Source organism: Epargyreus clarus, unplaced genomic scaffold (assembly GCF_041222505.1).
Source record: "Epargyreus clarus isolate Ecla_fem2 unplaced genomic scaffold, WU_Ecla_fem_2.2 ptg000031l, whole genome shotgun sequence".
NCBI classification, from domain to species: domain Eukaryota; kingdom Metazoa; phylum Arthropoda; class Insecta; order Lepidoptera; family Hesperiidae; genus Epargyreus; species Epargyreus clarus.
This window is the reverse complement of record NW_027332236.1, coordinates 3,401,203-3,421,676: the sequence shown is the minus strand read 5'-3', so window position 1 is coordinate 3,421,676 and position 20,474 is coordinate 3,401,203. Positions and strand designations below refer to the sequence as shown.

The window sequence follows — 20,474 nt, the reverse complement described above, 5'->3', positions numbered from 1 at the left end:
ACTGTTTGGTTAATTTTATTACGGAGACATAAATAATTTTTCAAATTGTCTAAAAATGTGAGCGGATTACTATTAGGGGTGCGATAAATGCAAATAATAGAGTACTTGATATTAATAAGCTCAATACCGCAGATCTCGAAACATAGTTCCTGGCTTAATACTTCAGGAAATTTAACTTTTTTATATCTTATATCATCTCTACACATATATCCTCCCCTCCTCATTTGGTTTCTTCAGAAGCTGTCTGCTAAAAGAAAGCCACTTAATTTTAAATTAAGTTCCTCGCCACGCTTTATTAAAGTTTCACACCTACAGACTGTCTATATACTTATCAACTTTTGAGAAGGAAATTCGGAAACATTGCAGGGAGAGGTATTCTGAGTGCTAGTGATATCTTTTATTGTATTTATTGATAATTTATATTGGCAGCTTTGGCATTGCTATTTTGTTTGTAGTTCTTTTTTCATTTTCTGATATTGTCTCGCTGAAACCAATGCACAATCTAAGTCCATTAGTGCGTACATTTTAAATAAAACTTATCCGTCACAGGGGATTTGCACTTTTTGCATGCAATAAGTGATTTACTTTTATTCTTCATAGTTGACATAGTTAAGTAATACAGCGACCTCTGTTTAATATCGATAAAGTCAATATAGTTGTCGTAGGAATATTGGAGGATTTAGTTTTTACAAATGCCGCTAGATGTAGTTACGTCCTTTGATATCTATAATGCGAATACGAGTACGCCACTTTTACCTCGAATAATTTGTCTAGCCACGACAGATGTCGCTTAGGTTGCGTTACTATTGTTAGAAATATATTCAAATTATTTAATTATAATATTGTTTTAATTCATTATTTTGTGTTATATTCATGATGTGTTATTTTTATAATAATAATTACCCATTTATATAGTCATTGGCTGTATGGGTTATACGATTGTGTGCATTAGCATAAAGCAAGAAAAAGAACGCGCTTGGCGGGAGACTTGTATTTTACGAGGGAATAATAAAAGTTGTATTTAGCGGTGGTCGTTGAAGTTTTTTCCGTCAACGTAAATTTCCGTTGATCAACTAGTTAATTTCATCAACGAGTTAACGTGTTACTCATTTCAACTTGCATCAATAATAAACGGTTTTTAACTATGTTGCAACGATCAAAGCTTCTCTACTGAAGTGCGGTAAATGATATTTAAGAACAATTTGACGTAGTGTGTAGTATTAAATATCAATATCAAGAATTGATATGAATATCAATTCTTGATATTTATAATTATAATTATTTATTAGGAAATAATACGATATATTCTACATAATTGGAGTTCAAATTATGCTATTATACCGACAATCAAGCTCGTCTGCTACTCGTATATTATAAAAAAAAAAAAAAAAATCGTGTGGCACTCGGAGACTGCCGCGGTAAAGCTATTGCATAGCATTTTTTATCAACTTATGCAATTACAATTATATATTTATTTTATTTATGCAGTATGCAAAAAGTCATTAACCCGTCAACTGGCGTGTGCGCCCCGAGGCGCACAGATCGCTACTAAAAAGTATCACCGCTGTGCCGGTCGGAGTGGGGGGTGTTAGGTTTTTTCGTTACGGAATTTCTGGATTCGGTCTCCACGCTCAAGGCCCGCGATAGAAGGTATACAATAGCTTAAAAAATAACGTTAGTTTAATTCTAAACAAAATACAATTTTACGTTGAAAATAACGAAACGTTCCGTTTAACGTCGTTGACTTATTTAACTAGTTAATTTCTATTGGGTTAACGTTGATTCGTTGAAAGTGAATCAACGGTTGATTTAACTAGTTCGTTGATTCAACGACCACCGCTAGTTGTATTGGATCAAGAAAATAGTTTATGTTATTACTATTGTCTACTTTTTCAAACGGTCAAATTTGAAAGTTTGTATTATATTTTAATTTCTTGCGGGGTTACGTGGATGCAGTGTGGTAATTACACGCTTTATATTAGCTTCACTTGTATGTTTGTCAGCGAGTAACTCCGTTTTTCTGTAGAAAGAGATCAACATACATCCTTATCTTACCCTGTATGTATGAAAGAATGAAATAGAATACTTTTCTACGTTTTAAGTTGATTTTATCATAAAAGCGTGTTTTGTAGTTTTTTGAACTATTTTTTTTTTAGTTACCCCGATAGGAATTCACTTTAATGAAGATTTGATGTAGTAAAGTTGTTGTTTTATTCACTTTTTCACTTGAATAATACGATCACCGGCCTTGACTATGATTACGCATAGAACAATTTTTTGTTTACCAACTTTTTTAAACATATTTTCATGAGTGTGACGTCATCGGAATGGGGTCTCTAGTTAAAGTTGACAATATTACAGTGTTTACCAATTTTACCTAAATTGTGTATGCCATAGACTTAGGTAATAATAGAAATGAAACAACATATTTTAATATCGTTTTTATTTATTTATACATAGTAAATGTCAGTTGTCGTTTTGTTAAATGATAAAAGTAGGTACAGTCTTGGAAATATTAAAAAAAAGTTATATATAATTTACAAACAGAACGCACACGCGTCCGATTTTTCAAAATGGGTACATTACGTGACCCTTAGTTATATACAGTGCCTATAATTTAAAAATATAAAATTAAAACGTGGCATTTCGTATGATAGTGATAAAATACCATACATACTTGTATATTTTATGTACATAGGAATTATAATATGCGCACATAACGCCACAAAAGAACACGTAGATTATTCAAACAAGTTTAGTTTCGATTATAAATATTCTTTAGTTGTCGCCTAATTTTTACAATTATTTTCATTACCTATCTATTGTACTTTAGCCAACATCATGTGACACGAACTTCTAATTATGTTGAACATTTATGTAATTATGTTGTACAAATAATATATCTACAACAATAAAATTCTGCGATAGTGTACATTATTATTATTATCCTATGTGATGATGCTTGTTACTAGATGTAATTTTTCAAAAACAATAGAGCTCGCCCCTATAATTTTTGAAAAATTATCGAAAGTATTTTTCTTTAAACCTCGTTGACTAGGTCAAAGTTTTAATTTGTCGATTTTAATTCGTGTTTTTTCTAATTTTACAAAAGTTTAACATGGTAACACTTACAGGACATTCGGTTTTATTGTAATAACATTTTGAAGGCATAAACAAAAAACACATTGGACTTTCATTATCCTTTGCAAATAGAAATCACTACATAAATACTTAATTTCGTGGGAAAACACAACATGTTCTATATATTATTATAAATTCTATTGATAATATAAATCAGAACAAGTATCTTAAATTAATGGACATAAAACATTAAGCTGGTTACACACCAACATAACTACACAACATTATGTTGACAGGTGAATAAATATATTTAGGCGTATTTTATTTGATATTACCTTACAACAATATGGACAGAGTTATTTTTAAACGAAATTATCACATTAAATTTGTCACTTACAAACGACTCAGGTTTGATCAAAGCTCGTGTGGGGAAAACTATTTTATCTATGTGTCTTTAATATGGCAACAAATTCAGATTATAACTCTGATTTATTAACTTCTAGACTAACTCTGAGTGTCAATGTTAGCAACTAACAGTAAAACACAGTTGTGAGTTGTGACAAATAAAAAAAAAACGTAATGGCAACATTACTATTTAAAAAAGTTGATTTTTAAGTTCGCCTAAAGTGTCGTTCCGTTTTTCGAAACGATTGTTATTTTCGCTTTCGTTTACATTCATTTTGATCCACAAATTGGTCAATCGATCCAAAATTATGTCAAACTCATCGTTAAACATCGTAAAAATAATGGCGTAATCACGTTACAATACTTAACTTTACAAGGCCTTAGAAATAAATGAAACGCTATGTACAAGAGGCCGATATCGTAGTTACCGCATTAGATCTAGCTATATTACAATATACAATAGTGTAACGTATGAATCAAGTCACACTCCACGGCTCTCAGAAATTGAGTCAGCCTTTAAAAATTTAGGTTTTCTGTCGCGTACGACAGATTTATCGTAAATCAGGTTTGCGACGCACCGTCTTCCAATGGTCGAAACCTAACAAAGCCGTCTTGAGCCACTAACATACTATTACCCCCTTCGTTGGGGTTGATTTCGTCTTGGGGTTGAGAGTACGATGCCTCGTAACTACAGTTTCTGGGTGCTGGTTGAGGGGTTCCACCTAAGGCGCAAGGGTAGTTTCTCTCGTTGGGATCTTCGGAAAATCCGTAAAGATCAGTGGATTTTGGCCTATCTGGGAAGCCGTTTCCCTTACCACGCTTCTGGCTTCCACTAGAGTTAACCATCGAAGTGGACGGCGAGTTCCTACGCTGCGAATTCCTGATTTGTTGGCAAGGACCGTCGTAGCTTCGGTTAGGGTTAAGGGTCTGGATACCAGAAGAGTGGTAGGAGGCATTCTCGTTATAGTTGCCGTATTCGTCTGGCATGTGTGGTTGGTGGTAGTGGTGGCTCATCGACGGATCGTAGCCCATCGTCATGCAATTCTGAACATTCTTGTTCTTAACGCGATGCTTCTTGCGAGGGTTACTGTTCGTTCGTGATGATACTCTATCGTAGGACATATGTTTAAAGTTGTGGGAGCTACGGTTAGAACCACCATTATAGTTCTGGTTTTTGATGTCCCGGATAAAGTCGCTGTTGCTACCGTATTGGATAACGTTATACTCGTGGTCCAAGGGATCGTCACCTTGAAGGGACTGTATTGCGGGATCACAATTCGAATAATGGTCGTCTGATGCGGACTCTATACCGTTATACCCTGCCATGTTGGGGTGGTGTTTGATCAAATGATTGGTCACACCTTGGCTGGATGTCGCGTTACTGGATTCTGTGGAGCTGCTGTGACCAGCGTTGGCAATAGAGCTGTGACCGGAATAATTCTCTGTTCCAGAATTATTGTCACAGTTTACTGCTAGAGTATTCAGTTGGAATCTTTGATGGTCCATTGGAGCTCCACCACAGTATTGGTCTGGCACATTTGGATGTTGGCCAGCGGTCTCATAGATTGGCTTGCCAGTCCTCAATGTGTACGTGTGGAGATTGGTATTGGTGTTGCATATAGCTGGGTAGTCAGATTCGAATTGATCGTTACTAGAACCAGCGGTGCATGGGAAGAGACCTAACCCTGAAATCTTGTGACCGTCAGCCTTTTCGTGCTGCAAAGACGCAATAATGCGAACCTTCAAGCTAATAACCCAGGAGATGAGAGCAACAACACTAATCTCTATGAGACGCAAGGAGAATTGGTAACCCCATTGCAGCCAGTCAAACTTCGTCATGTTGACTTGGTGAATGCCAAAGATCCCGTAAATCTGGAGAGTGGCCATCAAAACGAACAACAACGCTGATGCTAAATTTATATGAATCGCTTGGTATAACGTTTGTGAGCCATGAACATAGGTGTGACTCTTTTTCTGTAACACTGATTTGAGCATTTTATATACATATAGGTAGCATAGCCCGAGCGTGAGACATGCCATGATAAATATAATTTGACAAGTTAGACCTAATACCCTTTTTTCGACTCCCATCGGAGTCCTATATATTGTATTACTATTTTCAAAGATATGCAACATTACACAGGATAGGAGATGGAGTCCACCGCCTATGATAATCGTTCTAGAACGAAACAGGAAAGAACAGCACATGTTCTTAAAGTCGATACTATATCTTAGGAGGAACAGGATCGTGCAAGCGAACGCTATGCTCAAAAATATTTCGGGGACATGCAGCAGAATCTCGCTGATGTAAATCGGTAACGAATTGTTGATGTTGTAAGGATCGTAGCACATGTAAAATATCCTCATGAGGCACACGAAGACTAAAATTAAATGGAGTATAATAAAGTAGTACTGTGAGAATAAATGTGTGAACTTATTGAAGCATATGATCTTAAATATTGAATATACGGCTAATATAGTGAACATGACTGTTGCTAAGTAAATGTGGAGGTTCCACGCGAACGGCCAAGTGACGCCTGGCCTCTGGATCGGTCCGTTGTTCTTAGAATCCTGCTTCAAGATCTTCTTATCTGAGTTCACATTCGCGAGATTGTGGTAACGCTCCGTCGACATCTCAGGGTCCCTCAGCTCGAAGCCTATCGTGGTCGCTGGTGAGTAGTTCTCGTCTTTCCTGCTGTCGTTCCTATCCGTCTGCTTATTCGTCGAATACTGCAGATTTCTTCTCGTATTCGTCTCCCCATTCTGGTCGACTATTAAAGGCCTATCTAAGTTATTCATGTCCGGATCCAGTACAGCTAAGACACCTTCTGTGGAGGAATCTTTAGCGTCACTTAGAGTGACACCTACTTCCTTAGTCACGTATACGTCACTCTTGGAAGTTTTCTCCTGGTTGTGTTGGGGTTTCGCTGTGACGGTTCGCAGGAGGACATCTGGGATGTCTTCCTTCCTTCCGTTGGACCCGGACAGTATTCTGGATATCGTCGGGATGTTGAGCGAGTTCGGGACAAAGTCTGTGAAGTTGGCTTGGTCAGTACCAGACTTTGTGTCTCCGTCTAATTCGTCGGGCTGAAAAGAGTAAATTTAATTGTTAATGTTTTGTACTCTATAATTAAAGCACTGCTTTTCGGTGAAAAGTTGTGTGATAAGGCAAATAATTATGAGCCAGTTAGTTAGGGCACCAGTCCTATTTATTATGTTATCGTTCTTTGAAGACGGTCAAACGCGGCAGTGACTATTTACCACCTTCAGACTGTCTGGGAGTTTGCTCCATATAATTTAAAGGTAATTTTAAATTTATTGACAGACATAATATTGTGACGAACAAAGAACAAAAATGTTTAAGTTTATTTTTGTGTGAGTGTCTCATGGTGTGTTGTAACACTAATATATGTCTATGTGGGCGTGAGCTTTGTTATGTACAGGAACACCAATGGGTTTTGTTATATTTAACATTTGGTTTATGTTTAGTTATGTCATAGTTGAGCTCTATCGTCTAATAAGCGTTACGAAATTCAAAATTTTCATTACATGAACACTAAACATTTTTGACTAGAAATATGTAACTGGGCTACCAACAAAGTTTACCAAACAAATAACGTCTAATTCAATTCGAAGCGTTACTAGTTGCCCTATATTGCCGTGTGAAAATCTTCACTTCTCTCTGTTTACTTTATTTATTAACACTCACTTTACACTTTCAGAACCAATGATGCTTCAAAGTTCACAAGTGTGTTACGGTTTGTTAAAATTCGTACATTCATAGTTTCGGGCTAAAATTAAAATCATTTACCTACAATAATTTATAAGGTATTAATTATGTTCTTAGAATAATTCCATATAGTTTACTTCATTTTATTTATAATTGGTTTTTATTTTGAATAATGTTTTATCTGCATTGAAGATATGCAAAATTTATAAATCAAAATAGTTAATAATTTATCTATCTAAAAAATAAATAAAAGTGGGATCCGTCTGTATTCTAAATAGTGCAATATAAACCAATAAACATATTTATTTTCGCAATACTAAAAGAGATATTTTTTTTAATATTATTTTTAACTTGTTGGTTTTTTTCGATAGGCACGAGATTAACTTGAAAATTATTAAACCAATTTCTAAAGGACTTACAGTTAAATAGGAAGGATTCTGTCGTCACTAAGAAGTATTTCTTACTAAGTAGAATATATTCAAACTTTTACCAAAAATATCTAAAGTTCCTTCTCTAATGTTCCTACGAGAACTTTATATAGTGTCATTTTTTAAATCCTAAGTGCTAGTAATGACTTGAAATACGTAAAGGCATACAAACCTTATGGCTAGGGGTGTTAAGGGCCTTCTTCTTCTGAGGCTCCAGACCCACAGGGGGCAGGGGCGGCGCGGGGGGAGGCGCCGGCACTTGCGGGGACGATGTCTCCTGAAATTAGTAAAGTTCAATTAATGACCGGGATTTAATTAACTTTATTGGGCGTAATGATATTATTCCATTAGTTTTTCATACTTTATGAGAGGTAGTTCTTTATTATTGTAGATATATCTATTCTTCTTTATTTTATAATTGATAATAGTGATGCCGTGAAAGTCTTGTGGGACAACTTGACTGAACTGAACTACAAAATTAAAACGAACGTCGATTTTGAACGAACGATTCGTTTTTATTTTGTGATTGAACTGACTGAATGGGTAGTAATGCTTATGAGAATCTTACCTGTCCAGGAGGTCTGATGGGGATCCTCTCGTGGCCCGGCCCGAGGGAGGGGGGAGGGATAGGCCGCCTGTTGAGGTAGTTGTTCCCATCCGTGTTTGTGCCTGGAATTTACAAAAAATAATATTATTTCCACTGAAGAATGTATTTTTCAAAAATATTACTTAGAACGTGCACTGATGGTGTTTTTCTTACAGTTTTTATAGTTATATAATTTTAATTAAACAAGGTCAGTTTCAATCACACCAGATAAGTATTCAAACGGTAAACAATTACCGTTAAAGTTTGACTGGTTCTGGTGTGTCTGGTGTGTATGGTAAGAGAGGAGTGTGAGGACACACAACCCGCGCAACTTTGAGAGAATAACGCATCTGTGCCCGATCTAAGATAGGGTTTCAATTATTGTTTATGTGATTGACAGATGTTCATGGGCGGCGACAATTTACCAAAATTAAAAATTTGAAATCCAATCATATTTCTGTTTCTTTACTAATTAGGTACATATTTTTTCCGTTGATGGAAACTTCACAAACCCTTTTTAACTTCTGAAATAATCAAATCAAATATTTCTTTGAAATTCATGGAGATGGTGTTTCATTATGGAGAAGAAGCGTATATCAATTACCATCTACCAGTACCTTTATGCATCTACTCTTATCTTACTCTAACTGCCGGCAATCTAGTTACATCAGATCATCTCTCACCTCTAAGTGTCGGCTTATCAGCAAAGGGGTTCCTGTACTCGGGGGGTAGTGGCGGCGTGAAGAACGCTCGGCCGGGGGGCGCATACGACGGCACCGCCCCCACGCCAGCCAATAGCGCCGCGCCGTGGTGTTGGGGTGGCCTGTGGACAACGTTAGTCAAATTAGTCATTATGTAGACATTTTTTATAGGAGTAGCAGAAAAGCATGCTCCACCTGATGGTAAGTGGCTCCTGCACATGAGCACCTGTAATCAACCCTAGAGAGGATAAGATTCTTATACGAGGTCGGCCACAGATGCGCCGCTACCCCTGAGGACTAAGCTGGAACGCCTCGAAAAAGTATGTCTCCCTTATCTACATAATAATTTCCAATCAGCGCCCCTAGCGGATTGTGTCAGAACTTGGAAATAGTATGGGCCAATACGTAAACAAATACCAAAACAGTCATACTTGTCAAAACGTAAAAACTCATGGTAAGGGTACAGGTCTGTAGGTATCCCTTATTATGCCCCAAATGTGAGGGTAGCCAGTTTATTATTATCAAAATGTGGTGGTAGCTGTGACTTAAAATATTTTCTCCTATGCAATGTGTAATGAAATATTTATATCTCCCGTCATAATTGCGCTGACAGATCATGCCTGACAAAATATTGTACGGAAAAATACCATTTCGTCTGTCACGGCCCGTGTCTGACACGTTCGATGTCTGTAGATGTATGCCCACTATTTATAATCAATCTTTAATTAAATTGAGCTGTGGATTTTGTAAATATATAAATAAAAAAATCTACCAAGAATCGGAATTTGATAATTTGTAGAAGGTAGGTAAATATTGTTAATATTTCGATCTTTGGTATGTAAAACAATGGATAGATTGATTATTAATGACAGGCGGTTAATTAACCCTGAACTGGAAAGAGTGGAAGTTTAATTAAAATATTTTTCGGATTCACATTTCTAAGATTTAAGTGCCTAAGAAACGTAACATTGTACCCAGTTTAATAACATGTCAAGCATATTACAAAGCATATTACTTATTATTTCTATTATATGTATTCTGCATTGTTTACAAGCTAACCACAAGTTATATACAATATCCAGACGCATTCAATTAGACGCAATGAAACCACTTATTAGATCGACAGAGCCACAATAAGTTATCAAGTAGTCATTTATATTGCGAAGGACTTATTAGTCATTTGAAGTACTTAAGTGGTTTGAAGGGAGAGTAATGAGTTATTTTAGGGTCCACACACCAATCAATCGAGCGTTGATCGATGGTAGAATCGTCGAATTTGGTATCATCTTAATCGATCGACGCTTGAACAGATCAATCGATCATATAATTTATGATCATGTAAATATAGAATTTCTAGTAACAAATCGCTTAAACTTTAACGATACGTTAATACATTTCCCAAAAGTATTTTAATTTTACCAAAATATTATGTTGTGACATAAAAGAGTAATTTTGTTATGTTACTTAACTTGTTTCCTTTTTTATGATACTGAAGTGGCAAGCAAGCATGTAGTCTACCTAATGGTAAGTGCATAGTGCCGTCCATGGACATCTGTAATCAACTCAAGATAAGACTAGATTCTTATCTGAAGTTGGCTATAGATGCCTTGCTATCCCTGAAGACTAAATTGGTACGCCTCGGATAAGTATGTCACCCTTTCCATACCCATGACACCGTAACAAAGCAGCGCTTAACTGCCGTTCTTAGGCAAACATATCGGTGCTTTGCAAGAATAACAGCACCACTCAAAATTATTTTTTCTGTTAAAGGTACGATTTAATCCAAAATATTTCCTATTTTAAGGTCTAACTGTACTGTGGTTACATATGCCTATACCTACTCATATACTATTCATCATATATTTTCACTTATTTTAACATAATTTATTAAAAAGATCTCAAAATAAAAACATTGTTTAATTTTAAACAGGCTCCCCTGGAAAATTACGTTTTTTGAGTTGTGCCAATATTCTTGCAAAGAAGCGATATGTGTGACGATGGTGCCTCCGGAGTCGAATCACAAAGGATTTCAATCTTAAAAATTCTTCAATCTTACAAAATAGATATGTAGGTATGCTAAACAATTCCTAGATAAGTGACCGAAGCGTCTATTTCCATCCACATGCCTAAGTTATCAGGCTCATCAATACCTAGGTTTTAACAAACATCTGAGTCATTTGTTTATTCAATTCAGTGTTTCTACTTAGTGTTTATTTATAGGCACTATAAATTTACATACTAGGACAGTGGTGGAATACGAAAACATTTAATTTCAATAAACGGATTCTTGCGATCGCAGACTTATACATGTAGGTAATACGCAAAGTGAATTTTCAAAATTAATCTTCTTAAGGTATACGCGCGGATTTTCTTGTATACGTTTTTAATATAGATTTTAAAAAAGATTTATATTTTATTGATAAACTACATTTTAGAAATTGATTTCGTGCGTTTAAATAGATTTTAACAGAGACAATGAATATGTATTGTTGAGAAAATATCTATTTTTTTTTGATAACTTACTTAAGTGAAATGTTTTATACAAGTTTGGTTAACCCATTAATTGATATGCAAAACACAATAGTATAGTATTTAGTTGGTTGCTATTGCTTGAAGGTTGTAGAACTCTTCTTGTTTCCACTCCGGTGGTACCACGCAACATATGTTAGTAAAACGTAAAAAATGTTTTTTTTTTACTTTCTGTCTGTGTTTACGCAGGCTGGAATTTTGGACTACTGTACATATTTTAACGCATAAATTATGTGTTAGGCTTGTTTTCTAGATTTTTATTTTTGCAAGATTCGTAATAAAATATTCTATTCTAAAAATTGTCATTGTCCACAAACGGTGCCAGACATAAATAGACAGACCGGCCACGCTATATCAATGTTTATACGCAAATTTCTTTCGAGAATTAGCTCACGAGCCGTTGACCCGACGGCCAGCGTAACGTGACCTCCCTCCCGATGTTGCGATAAACACAACGGAGATCTTTGGCCCGATCAGCAGAGTATGGAAATGACAGGAATTGGCAAAACGCCCACCGGCATTCTATTCATGCCTTTATTTCCCCGACGCAAACCGCATTTTAATGAAACGTATGGTAAAAATTTAACTCGAAATATTGGTATTGCGAATTTATCAGAAAATTCGAGCGAATGGGTTTGACTGCCTTTCCTGTATCGAGTATTGGAATGGGTGAAATCAGCGACAGACGGACAAATAAAATAAATATACGGTAGAAGTTTTTTTAAAGCAAGAAGATATTTCTGTGATGTATAAATATTAATTATGTCTGCCTCATTGGAGCAATGTAGTGCTATATAATATTGCTTTCGTTTGAAGGGTCGTAAGAGGTAAAATTAGTATAGGTATCATTTCTGTCTTATTGGGATTCTATCCTTGATGTCTATGGAATGCATTGCTATCTTTGCAAGATGGATTTGATTTTTCTGTCATACATAATTTCGTTTTCGAATTAAAATAATTTTAATGTTTTTTAACTTTAGACATTGTTATTATTTGTAGAATGAAACTTACTAAGCGAAACTTTTACTCATGAAATCTCACGAATATTTAATTTCAGAATCCTCTCCATTTTACCTTACAAAGTTATAGCACGAAATAATTCTAAGTGTACGCTACACATGCTAACATTTTTATATAATTTATTAACTCGGATGTTATTTGGAAAATAACAAAATACAAAAACTACTTTCAGTTGTAATAAACGTAGAGAAATATTTATGTCTTGTAAAGGCGTGAAGAGTAAAAAGTCTGACTATTCAACACAAGATGGCGCTGTGCCAACTGCACAACGCTAGTGTGTTTTTATAAAAACATTAAATTTGTTCTGCTTGCATATTTTTAACTATCGTAATTTATTTAAATAATCTGATTATTTATTTTTAAAAACAAATAAAATTGAAAAATAAATACATTTAAATTGTTTAAAAAAAACAAATATGTATTTTACATCGTTAATAACTGGGTAAAATTTTTGTTTACCTATTAATTTAATAAATGTGTGTATAAAATTTATGTAGCAATTCCGTATGGTATTTACGTTGTCAACGAAATGAACCTTGGGAGTTCATGCTCATATTCATAATATACTGTTAATTTCGAAAATTTATTAACAAAATAAAAACTTCAGCACGAAGCATCCCCGAGGGGTCCGTTTAAAAGGCTGAAACAAAACCGAGTGTAGTTTACAACAATAGCGTGCCAGATTTATGGACCACCGACACACTACTAGTGAATTTTATTCAGAAAATAAATGCTTTTGTAAGTAAAACCACATTTACAAACTATAAATTTTAACTCATGTTATAGTTTCCGCTACTCGTCGCTAGATGGCGTTACTAGTCATTAAATGCTACATTGATATTGTGTCTCTAAAAATGTTATTTAATTTAGTTAATACAAAAGGTATAATAAAAGTATTGGAATAGAGTTACTTAATTATAGAAAATATGTCGTCAAAGAAAAAGACTAACGCTTTTCCAGTTTGAAACAACAACAACAGTATTAAGTTTTGTAAAGTGATTGACAACATTTATTCACGAAATGAAAACTTTAAATACACAACGGGCTTCAACGAACGCTGTAACGGAGCCGGGTGTAGTTCGAAACAATAGCGCTTCAGATTAATGGGCGTCTCGCTAAACCGACACCGAGCGAATACTTTCCCGGAAATATCTTGGGCTTATACAATATAAATATAATATACTTTTTATAAGTATCAAATGAGCTTAGCATAACTTTTTAATGAAATGTGATTGTGTGTTTTAAGGGTAAGCGACCGGGTAAGAAACGGATATACAAAAAAAACATTTTTTTAATAACTACCATACATTTTTTCAATCACCCAATCCGTACTCGTAGAAAGATAACAAATGGACATACAAAATTTTACATGTATCAATTAACTTTCGATTACCCAATTAATAAAAAGCTGTTATTTTGACATTGTAAACATACTTTTATTTTGTAAAAATATTATTAACAATTCAACCGAAGCAAGTATTAGGTAAAAGTTAAGGGCTTATTCGTTTACAGATAAAGCTACTTGAACTATCGACTGATAAGAAAACTCGTTACATTTTTGGCAATAGCTTTTAGGACTGTGTGTGACGTTGTATCACATATGTTATTAAAATATTTTAAGTATATGAAATGAAATGAAATATATTTTTTTTTGTATAGGCCAACGACGGCACTTACAAATTGTCAGGTACAATATTTTTCTTAAACTACTACCGGATCGGAACGCGACCTCTACTGAGAAGATCCGGTAAGAAACTCAGCGGGTTTGTCTTTTTTTTTAATAATAATTATTCTCTTTTTTTAATGCCATCATTTTTACATATAATTAATAAAGCATTAGCCCTAGTATCCTGCTTTACATTTATCTAAAAAAGAAGTTTGTTCAGCGAGATACCCTACTCTTTGACATTTTCTTAATTAATTAATAATTTTGTTATTGATCAGTCCCAAGCTGTTTTATCATCAATATAATCAAAAAAATTATAATAGGCTTTACGCTGGCTTACGCTTTATAGCTGGTCATTATTAACCTGTAAGATTAAAAACGCAAGAGATTTTTATTACTCGATTTTTTTTAACTTCTTTGGGGCGTTTGGAAAAAAATGAGATATTTTTGAGAAACGACAATTAAAATCGACACCATAAAGTTAGCTACTAAATCTCGCAAGTTTTGTAGGAAAGGCTACAGACAAAGTAGGTAATTTTAAATTATTGTTTTTTTAGGTATAAATATTATACGATACGACAAATTTTCTCTTTCTCTCTCTCTCTCTCTCTCTCTCTCTCTCATACACACACACACACACGTACACACATGGTACACCTCTACGTATATGCACACATTTACTTACTAAAATGTATGTTCTTACAATACTGTAATATTATATTCACTAACTTTTCTAACAATGTTTGCTAAACTTCGTAAAGCAATAAATTACGATTGATGGATTTATTTACAACAATTGTGACGTCATCCTCTTGTCACTTGTCTGTCCCGGGATTAATTTCCGGGATTTAAATGTTTTGACAGCAACGAATTAATATTTCAATCATGCTTAGCAAACATAAACCGGCTATTATGTTTGTTTGTAAACTGATCGGTTTGTTTAGACTTATGTGGTTCTAGGAAATATGTATTTTATAATATACTTCAAGTGCTGATGGTGAGTGTTCCCAGAAATTATTTGACCTGGTGCCTACGTCACTATTCCTCCATCGCACCACTCGCCGAAGGATGAAGTTCCATCCAGACCAACTGGACTCGTGGCGGTCCTCCACGATTCGGTTTGCACGACGTTATTGTCACGGACGTGCAAGGTGTTGAATGAACTTCCTCCCGAGGTGTTCCCGGAGCGTTACGACATGGGGCTCATCAAAAAGGTGCAAAAAGAGCTCTCCTTCAAAGCCGGCGATGCATTGGCGACTCCTCTGGTGTTGCAAATGTCCATAGGCGACGTTAACTACTTTCCATCAGGTAGCACGTCTGCTTTATCGTCAGGTTCAAATATTTAAAAAAAAGTGCGTGATTGTATATGCAACAAAGTCTTTTTTTATAACAATAAACTATCTTTCCAATTTTGTATCAACATTGATCGAAATTTGTCAAACTCTGACTACTAGGAAATAGGCTTTAAAAATTGACAAATATAACAAGACCGAATTTGTCAATTTCTGCCTACAACAAATTGACAAAGCAATCTTTCGTTGGCAAAACAGTAGATAGATTGATTATTAATCTGCGTTAGTTAGAAGCAATGTCAGATACATTTCGATGAATTTTAAAATTTTATCCATGTACTCGTTTATAGATGTCCTAGGGCGCTCGGTAGTGAAGAAGCAAAGTTCATAAAAAAGAGTCTCGTGCCGTTTCCGAATTCTTACAAGGAATTCCAAAACCTCATTAGACTTAACGTAATTTCCACCGCTGTTACAGTTCTCACAGTTTCTGCACACGAACCGCGTCGTCGTGACCGCACCGCTTTGCATAATCGCGTCTTATTTGTGTAAATGTAGCACCTGAATTAACTAGGAACTTAGCGATGTTAGGGACGGGTTTCGAATCCCGGGGTAAGTTAAGGTAAGTTCGATTTTTCATCTAGTAATAAACGACTTGCTTTGACTGCAAAGGAAAACTTGTTGAAGAAGTCTACGTGCCTAAGTGTTTTATAAAGATTTTAAAGTTATGCAGACAGCAGTGATATTAAGAACTTTATTGGGGGACGTTAGAGGTCGGGTTGAAATTTTACACAAACCAAATTTTTCGATGTTATATGACCTTATCCTTCTCATTCTGAGAAGAGACCCGTGCCCCACAGTGGGACAGATATGGGTTGATGATGATATGAATTTTGCTTACGTTTTTTTTTGTTAAAGATATCATCTGAATCTTACCTTTCTTTTTACCATTAAAATCCTAAAGGTCAATGAAACAATGCACGGACTTTTGACCACATTTAGATTTCCAAAATGTTTAACTTTGATTCTCCGTAACGTCTTCAGAACTCAAACTAATCAAATTATGTAAACAAACAGCCAAGTTCAGTGGAAGTGGAGCCATTCCTTGCTTACCCAACTTTCTTTATTCAAATGAGAGTGCATGGTCACTTGGCGAAGTTGTGGTGTGGACTTTGGACGGGAAATTAGACCCAAAGTTATCTTTGAAGATGTTAGAACTCTTCGGGGTTCAGTGGCATCACCAGCGCATCTATTTTTGCCAAAGAAATTCTGTAAAGTAGAAATAGATTGGGCTTAGGGGGAAGCTTCATCCACAACTTATTACCAATTGGTAATAAGTAATAGACTGTCTCGGAAAAAATACGTCTCCCTTACCACACTTCTTAAACTGGAACACAGCAGCGCTTAACACTGCCGTTATAAGCAGAAATAGGAGTGGCGGTGGTGCCTCCTGATTCGAACTACCTTCAGTATGTGTCAGACCAAACCACAACGACACATTTAAGCAATTCTCAATTGTATATTTATACAAATAAAGCCTATAACTTATTATTTACACCATCTTGAATTTAAGGCTGTGTAGCCTTCAAATTGACAGAACTGATTGATGGATAGAACTCACTGGATAAATGGTATTCGAGATTTCTTTTACACACCCTTTTTCGATATTGGAATATTCCAAACTCAATATTTTCCCTTCAACTCTGACATCTAAAAGGGTGGGAATATATCTGGTTTTATCTGGATTTCAGCTTCGTAGCGCCGATATGAATTTTTTATAGTTTGTAGAGTATGCAAAGGCTTAGGTCATGTAGAGACAGGACGTGTTTGTTTAATTATTTATAAGAAAGAAAAAGATTTTAAAGTCGTAATTTGAAATAAAATAACTTTTTGAAATAAAGTGTTTTATTCGATACCCAAAAGTGTTTTTATTTCATAAAAATTTATACGTCTGTTGGTTTGTAGTAGTAGTTTGTCGGTAGTCATTAACTTTGAAAAGACTGTGTCAATGTTGATGATACTTTCATGTAAACGTGAAGAAATTTTTCATAACATTAACAATCGGGATAGGTACTTTAAAGGGTGTGGTAAATCTAATGAGACCTTCCAACTTAGTCTTCAAAGACAGACACAGGATTTGTGGTCAAAATTTTATATTTTTTGTTAATTACAGATGTTTGAGTGACAGTGACGACTGACTACCCATCAGCAGTCGGACTGCATCCTCCACCATTGCTTCTATTTCGTAAAAAAAACATAAATTATACCATTTATATCTAACTTAATATAACACTCATACAAATTGTATAAAATCACGTAGTCATTAAATGTTTTACGAGTATATACGAGTATGTACTTCTCCTGTGTCCGATGGTGGGAGTAAATAGTAGCAACACAGTTTTATAACTACAGCAGCTGTTTACGAAAATTAAGTTTGCTTATATGTATGTATATATGGGCGGCGAGGCATTTTATAATATATAATAATAATTTTTATCATGTTAATTTTGATTGTCAATGTGGAATAAATATTTAGATTAAAATATGGACGACTTCCGGTAGTACTTTAAAACACTTTGTTAGTCATACCAAATAAATTATATAAATTATAATAATTAAAATATTTATTCTCGTATGTTTAAAATGGTATTTTCAATATAATGTTATTTTATTAATAGTAATATTTATTGTGAATCACGTCACTTGTTATAAGAAAACAAGTGATGTGAGAGGGTAGTTCTTAGGCTGTTCGTCACTCGAGTAGTATTTAAGTCCACGCGCTGGTAGAGCGTGGTTCATTCGCATTTAATCAGTCGTGTAAGCCGTTACTCTGCCCGAATTGTAAATAAAAGTGAATAAAAGTGATTCTCATATTAAAGTCGTTTCGTTCAGTTTATTAATAAAGTGCGGTAGTGGGATATCGCCGACATATATGTATGTATATGATGAATAAATCTTTAAAGGTGAATAGACCCCATAATCTCTCAGAGCTGTCCATAAATAAATTCACAACCAACTCCACCGAATTAGAATGAACTTGTAAATAAGTCGGAAGTCGTTTTCGCTAATTACAGACGTTAATTACGCTTCATGTTGAATGTGACTGAGAAGTAAATTGTAAGGAAACGAAAATAAAGTTATTTTAGAACATTTGTCAAGGGAGGGCTTTGTTCGTATAACGGGTTCCGTATAAATTTTAAGAAGTCACTTAAATATAGAAAACAAATGTTCTTTAAAAAAGTTCTCAAAAATGTGTGACGTCTATCAATTCGCACTTCCTAAACCCCGCTCATACTGAGAGAAGATCCGTGTCCAGCAGTGGGACAGTAAAGGGTTGACGAACGAACGTGAATATAATTAAGTGCGCATAATCGATCTACAAAATTAAGCAACAGTGTACTCGGTCGTAAATCAGATGGGTGACCACGAGTGGTTCAGGACGCTCTCATGCTTCGTTATTGAGTATGGATGGCATGTATCCATCTCTTGTGGATAGCAGTGGGCATAAAAAGGGCTACAGCAATGGACTGGGATCAACATAACATCAGTATCCTTAGTATGAGTTTTTACGTTTTGACCAAACAGACCGTTTTTGTATTTGTTTACGTATTTCCCATACATTTCCAATCAGTTCTGATACAGTCCGCTAGAGGCGCTGATTGGAAATGTATGGGCAAATACGTAAACAAACACAAAAACTATCATTTTTGTAAAATCTCAAACAAAGGGCACAGGACAGTTACACCCTTGCTACTAAACTAATTTAAATTCTCCCTTAAAAGAGTTTAATAATTAATAAATAAAACCAACCCCCAAAGTTAAGCGATTCATTAGACGCCTTTAGCAACCCTTAAGTTTTTAACCGAAAATCAATTAAGATATTTCGCGGGGATCTCCAGTCTCCTAATACCGTGGCATAAATTAAATCATTACCGTAAATACGGTTTAAGGGCTCCTTAAACTTCAGCGTCGTTTACATAAAAGTTTGATCCGCTTCAAGTCGTTCAATTTAGGGCTGCCACTACAAAAAGTATGTTGTTTGTTCTTTTATGTAATCTAGTAGAAAACGAGCATGCCGTCAACTTAATAGTCAGTTGCTATATCGCTCATGGATATCTGTAATCAATCCCTTAAGATTAGAGTTCTATATGAGGTCAACCACAGATATGTTGTTACTTTTGCGGACTAAGTTGGAATGCCTCGGAATATAATGTGTCCCTTACTATTGTCGTTACTAGGCAGAAACAGCTGTGGTGGTGGGGTAGTGCTTTCGAATAATTATAATAAATCTTGTTTTATTTAATTTTCAAATGGTTTATGTAAAATGTTTGTTATAACGTGCCACCCCTGATTAATTCCATAAAAACGCGTAAACCCGACAAGCTATTAGGAAAGATAATGGTAGCTGACTCGGGGATTTAAATCCGGGACCGCTTTTAATGTTTGTTTTCGAATCACTGAATATAATTCCATTGTTTTATCAACCGGCTCACTGGCTAGGAGACGCCAATGGCCAGTTATGAACTCTATATTTTCACTTTTTAAATTATTTTTTTCTGGTTTGAAGATTGTGGTAAGGGTGACATATTTTTCTGAGGCGTTTCAGCTTAGTCCTCAGGGGTAGCGGCGCATCTGTGGCCGACCTCAAGTAGGAATATCTAATCCTAACTGGGGTTAATAGCAGATGTCCATGGGCGGCAGTAGCCACTTACCATCAGGTGGGCTGCATGCTCGTCTGCTATTCCTAGATTATTATATAAAAAAAAAAACATACAATAAAGAGTAACAATAAACTGAACAACTTGGCCGCGCGTTTACGGAAAAAAAAAACAAAAAGTTTACCTCGGCTTGTGATACGTCGGGTTGCTGTTAGTCTTGAGTATGTCGGCGTTCGGGACGGACGTCGGCAGCGCGTGCTCTCGCTCCAGTTCGCTCTCATAGCTCTCTAGTGGAACGTGCTTGCCGGGCAAAGGGTCCGCTGTGGACAAAAATGAAAAAAATAAACAAAACATTCATATAAAAACATAAACTTAATAATA

At 35.3% G+C, this 20,474-nt stretch overlaps 1 protein-coding gene across 3 annotated transcripts in view; it reads right to left on the bottom strand.

The window, feature by feature from the left end:
• Positions 1-2,428: 2,428 nt before the first annotated feature.
• The window catches only part of LOC140754828 (uncharacterized), a 712,244-nt gene continuing 694,198 nt past the window's right edge, over positions 2,429-20,474 (bottom strand). For all 3 annotated transcript variants that reach the window (XM_073089941.1, XM_073089942.1, XM_073089943.1), the window contains 5 exons: positions 20,278-20,413; positions 8,914-9,053; positions 8,213-8,313; positions 7,817-7,921; positions 2,429-6,573 (listed from right to left, as the gene is read on the bottom strand). In XM_073089941.1, the coding sequence (XP_072946042.1) occupies positions 4,048-6,573; positions 7,817-7,921; positions 8,213-8,313; positions 8,914-9,053; positions 20,278-20,413 (3,008 nt within the window). In that variant the 3' untranslated portion in view covers positions 2,429-4,047. The remainder of the gene's footprint in view (positions 6,574-7,816; positions 7,922-8,212; positions 8,314-8,913; positions 9,054-20,277; positions 20,414-20,474) is intronic.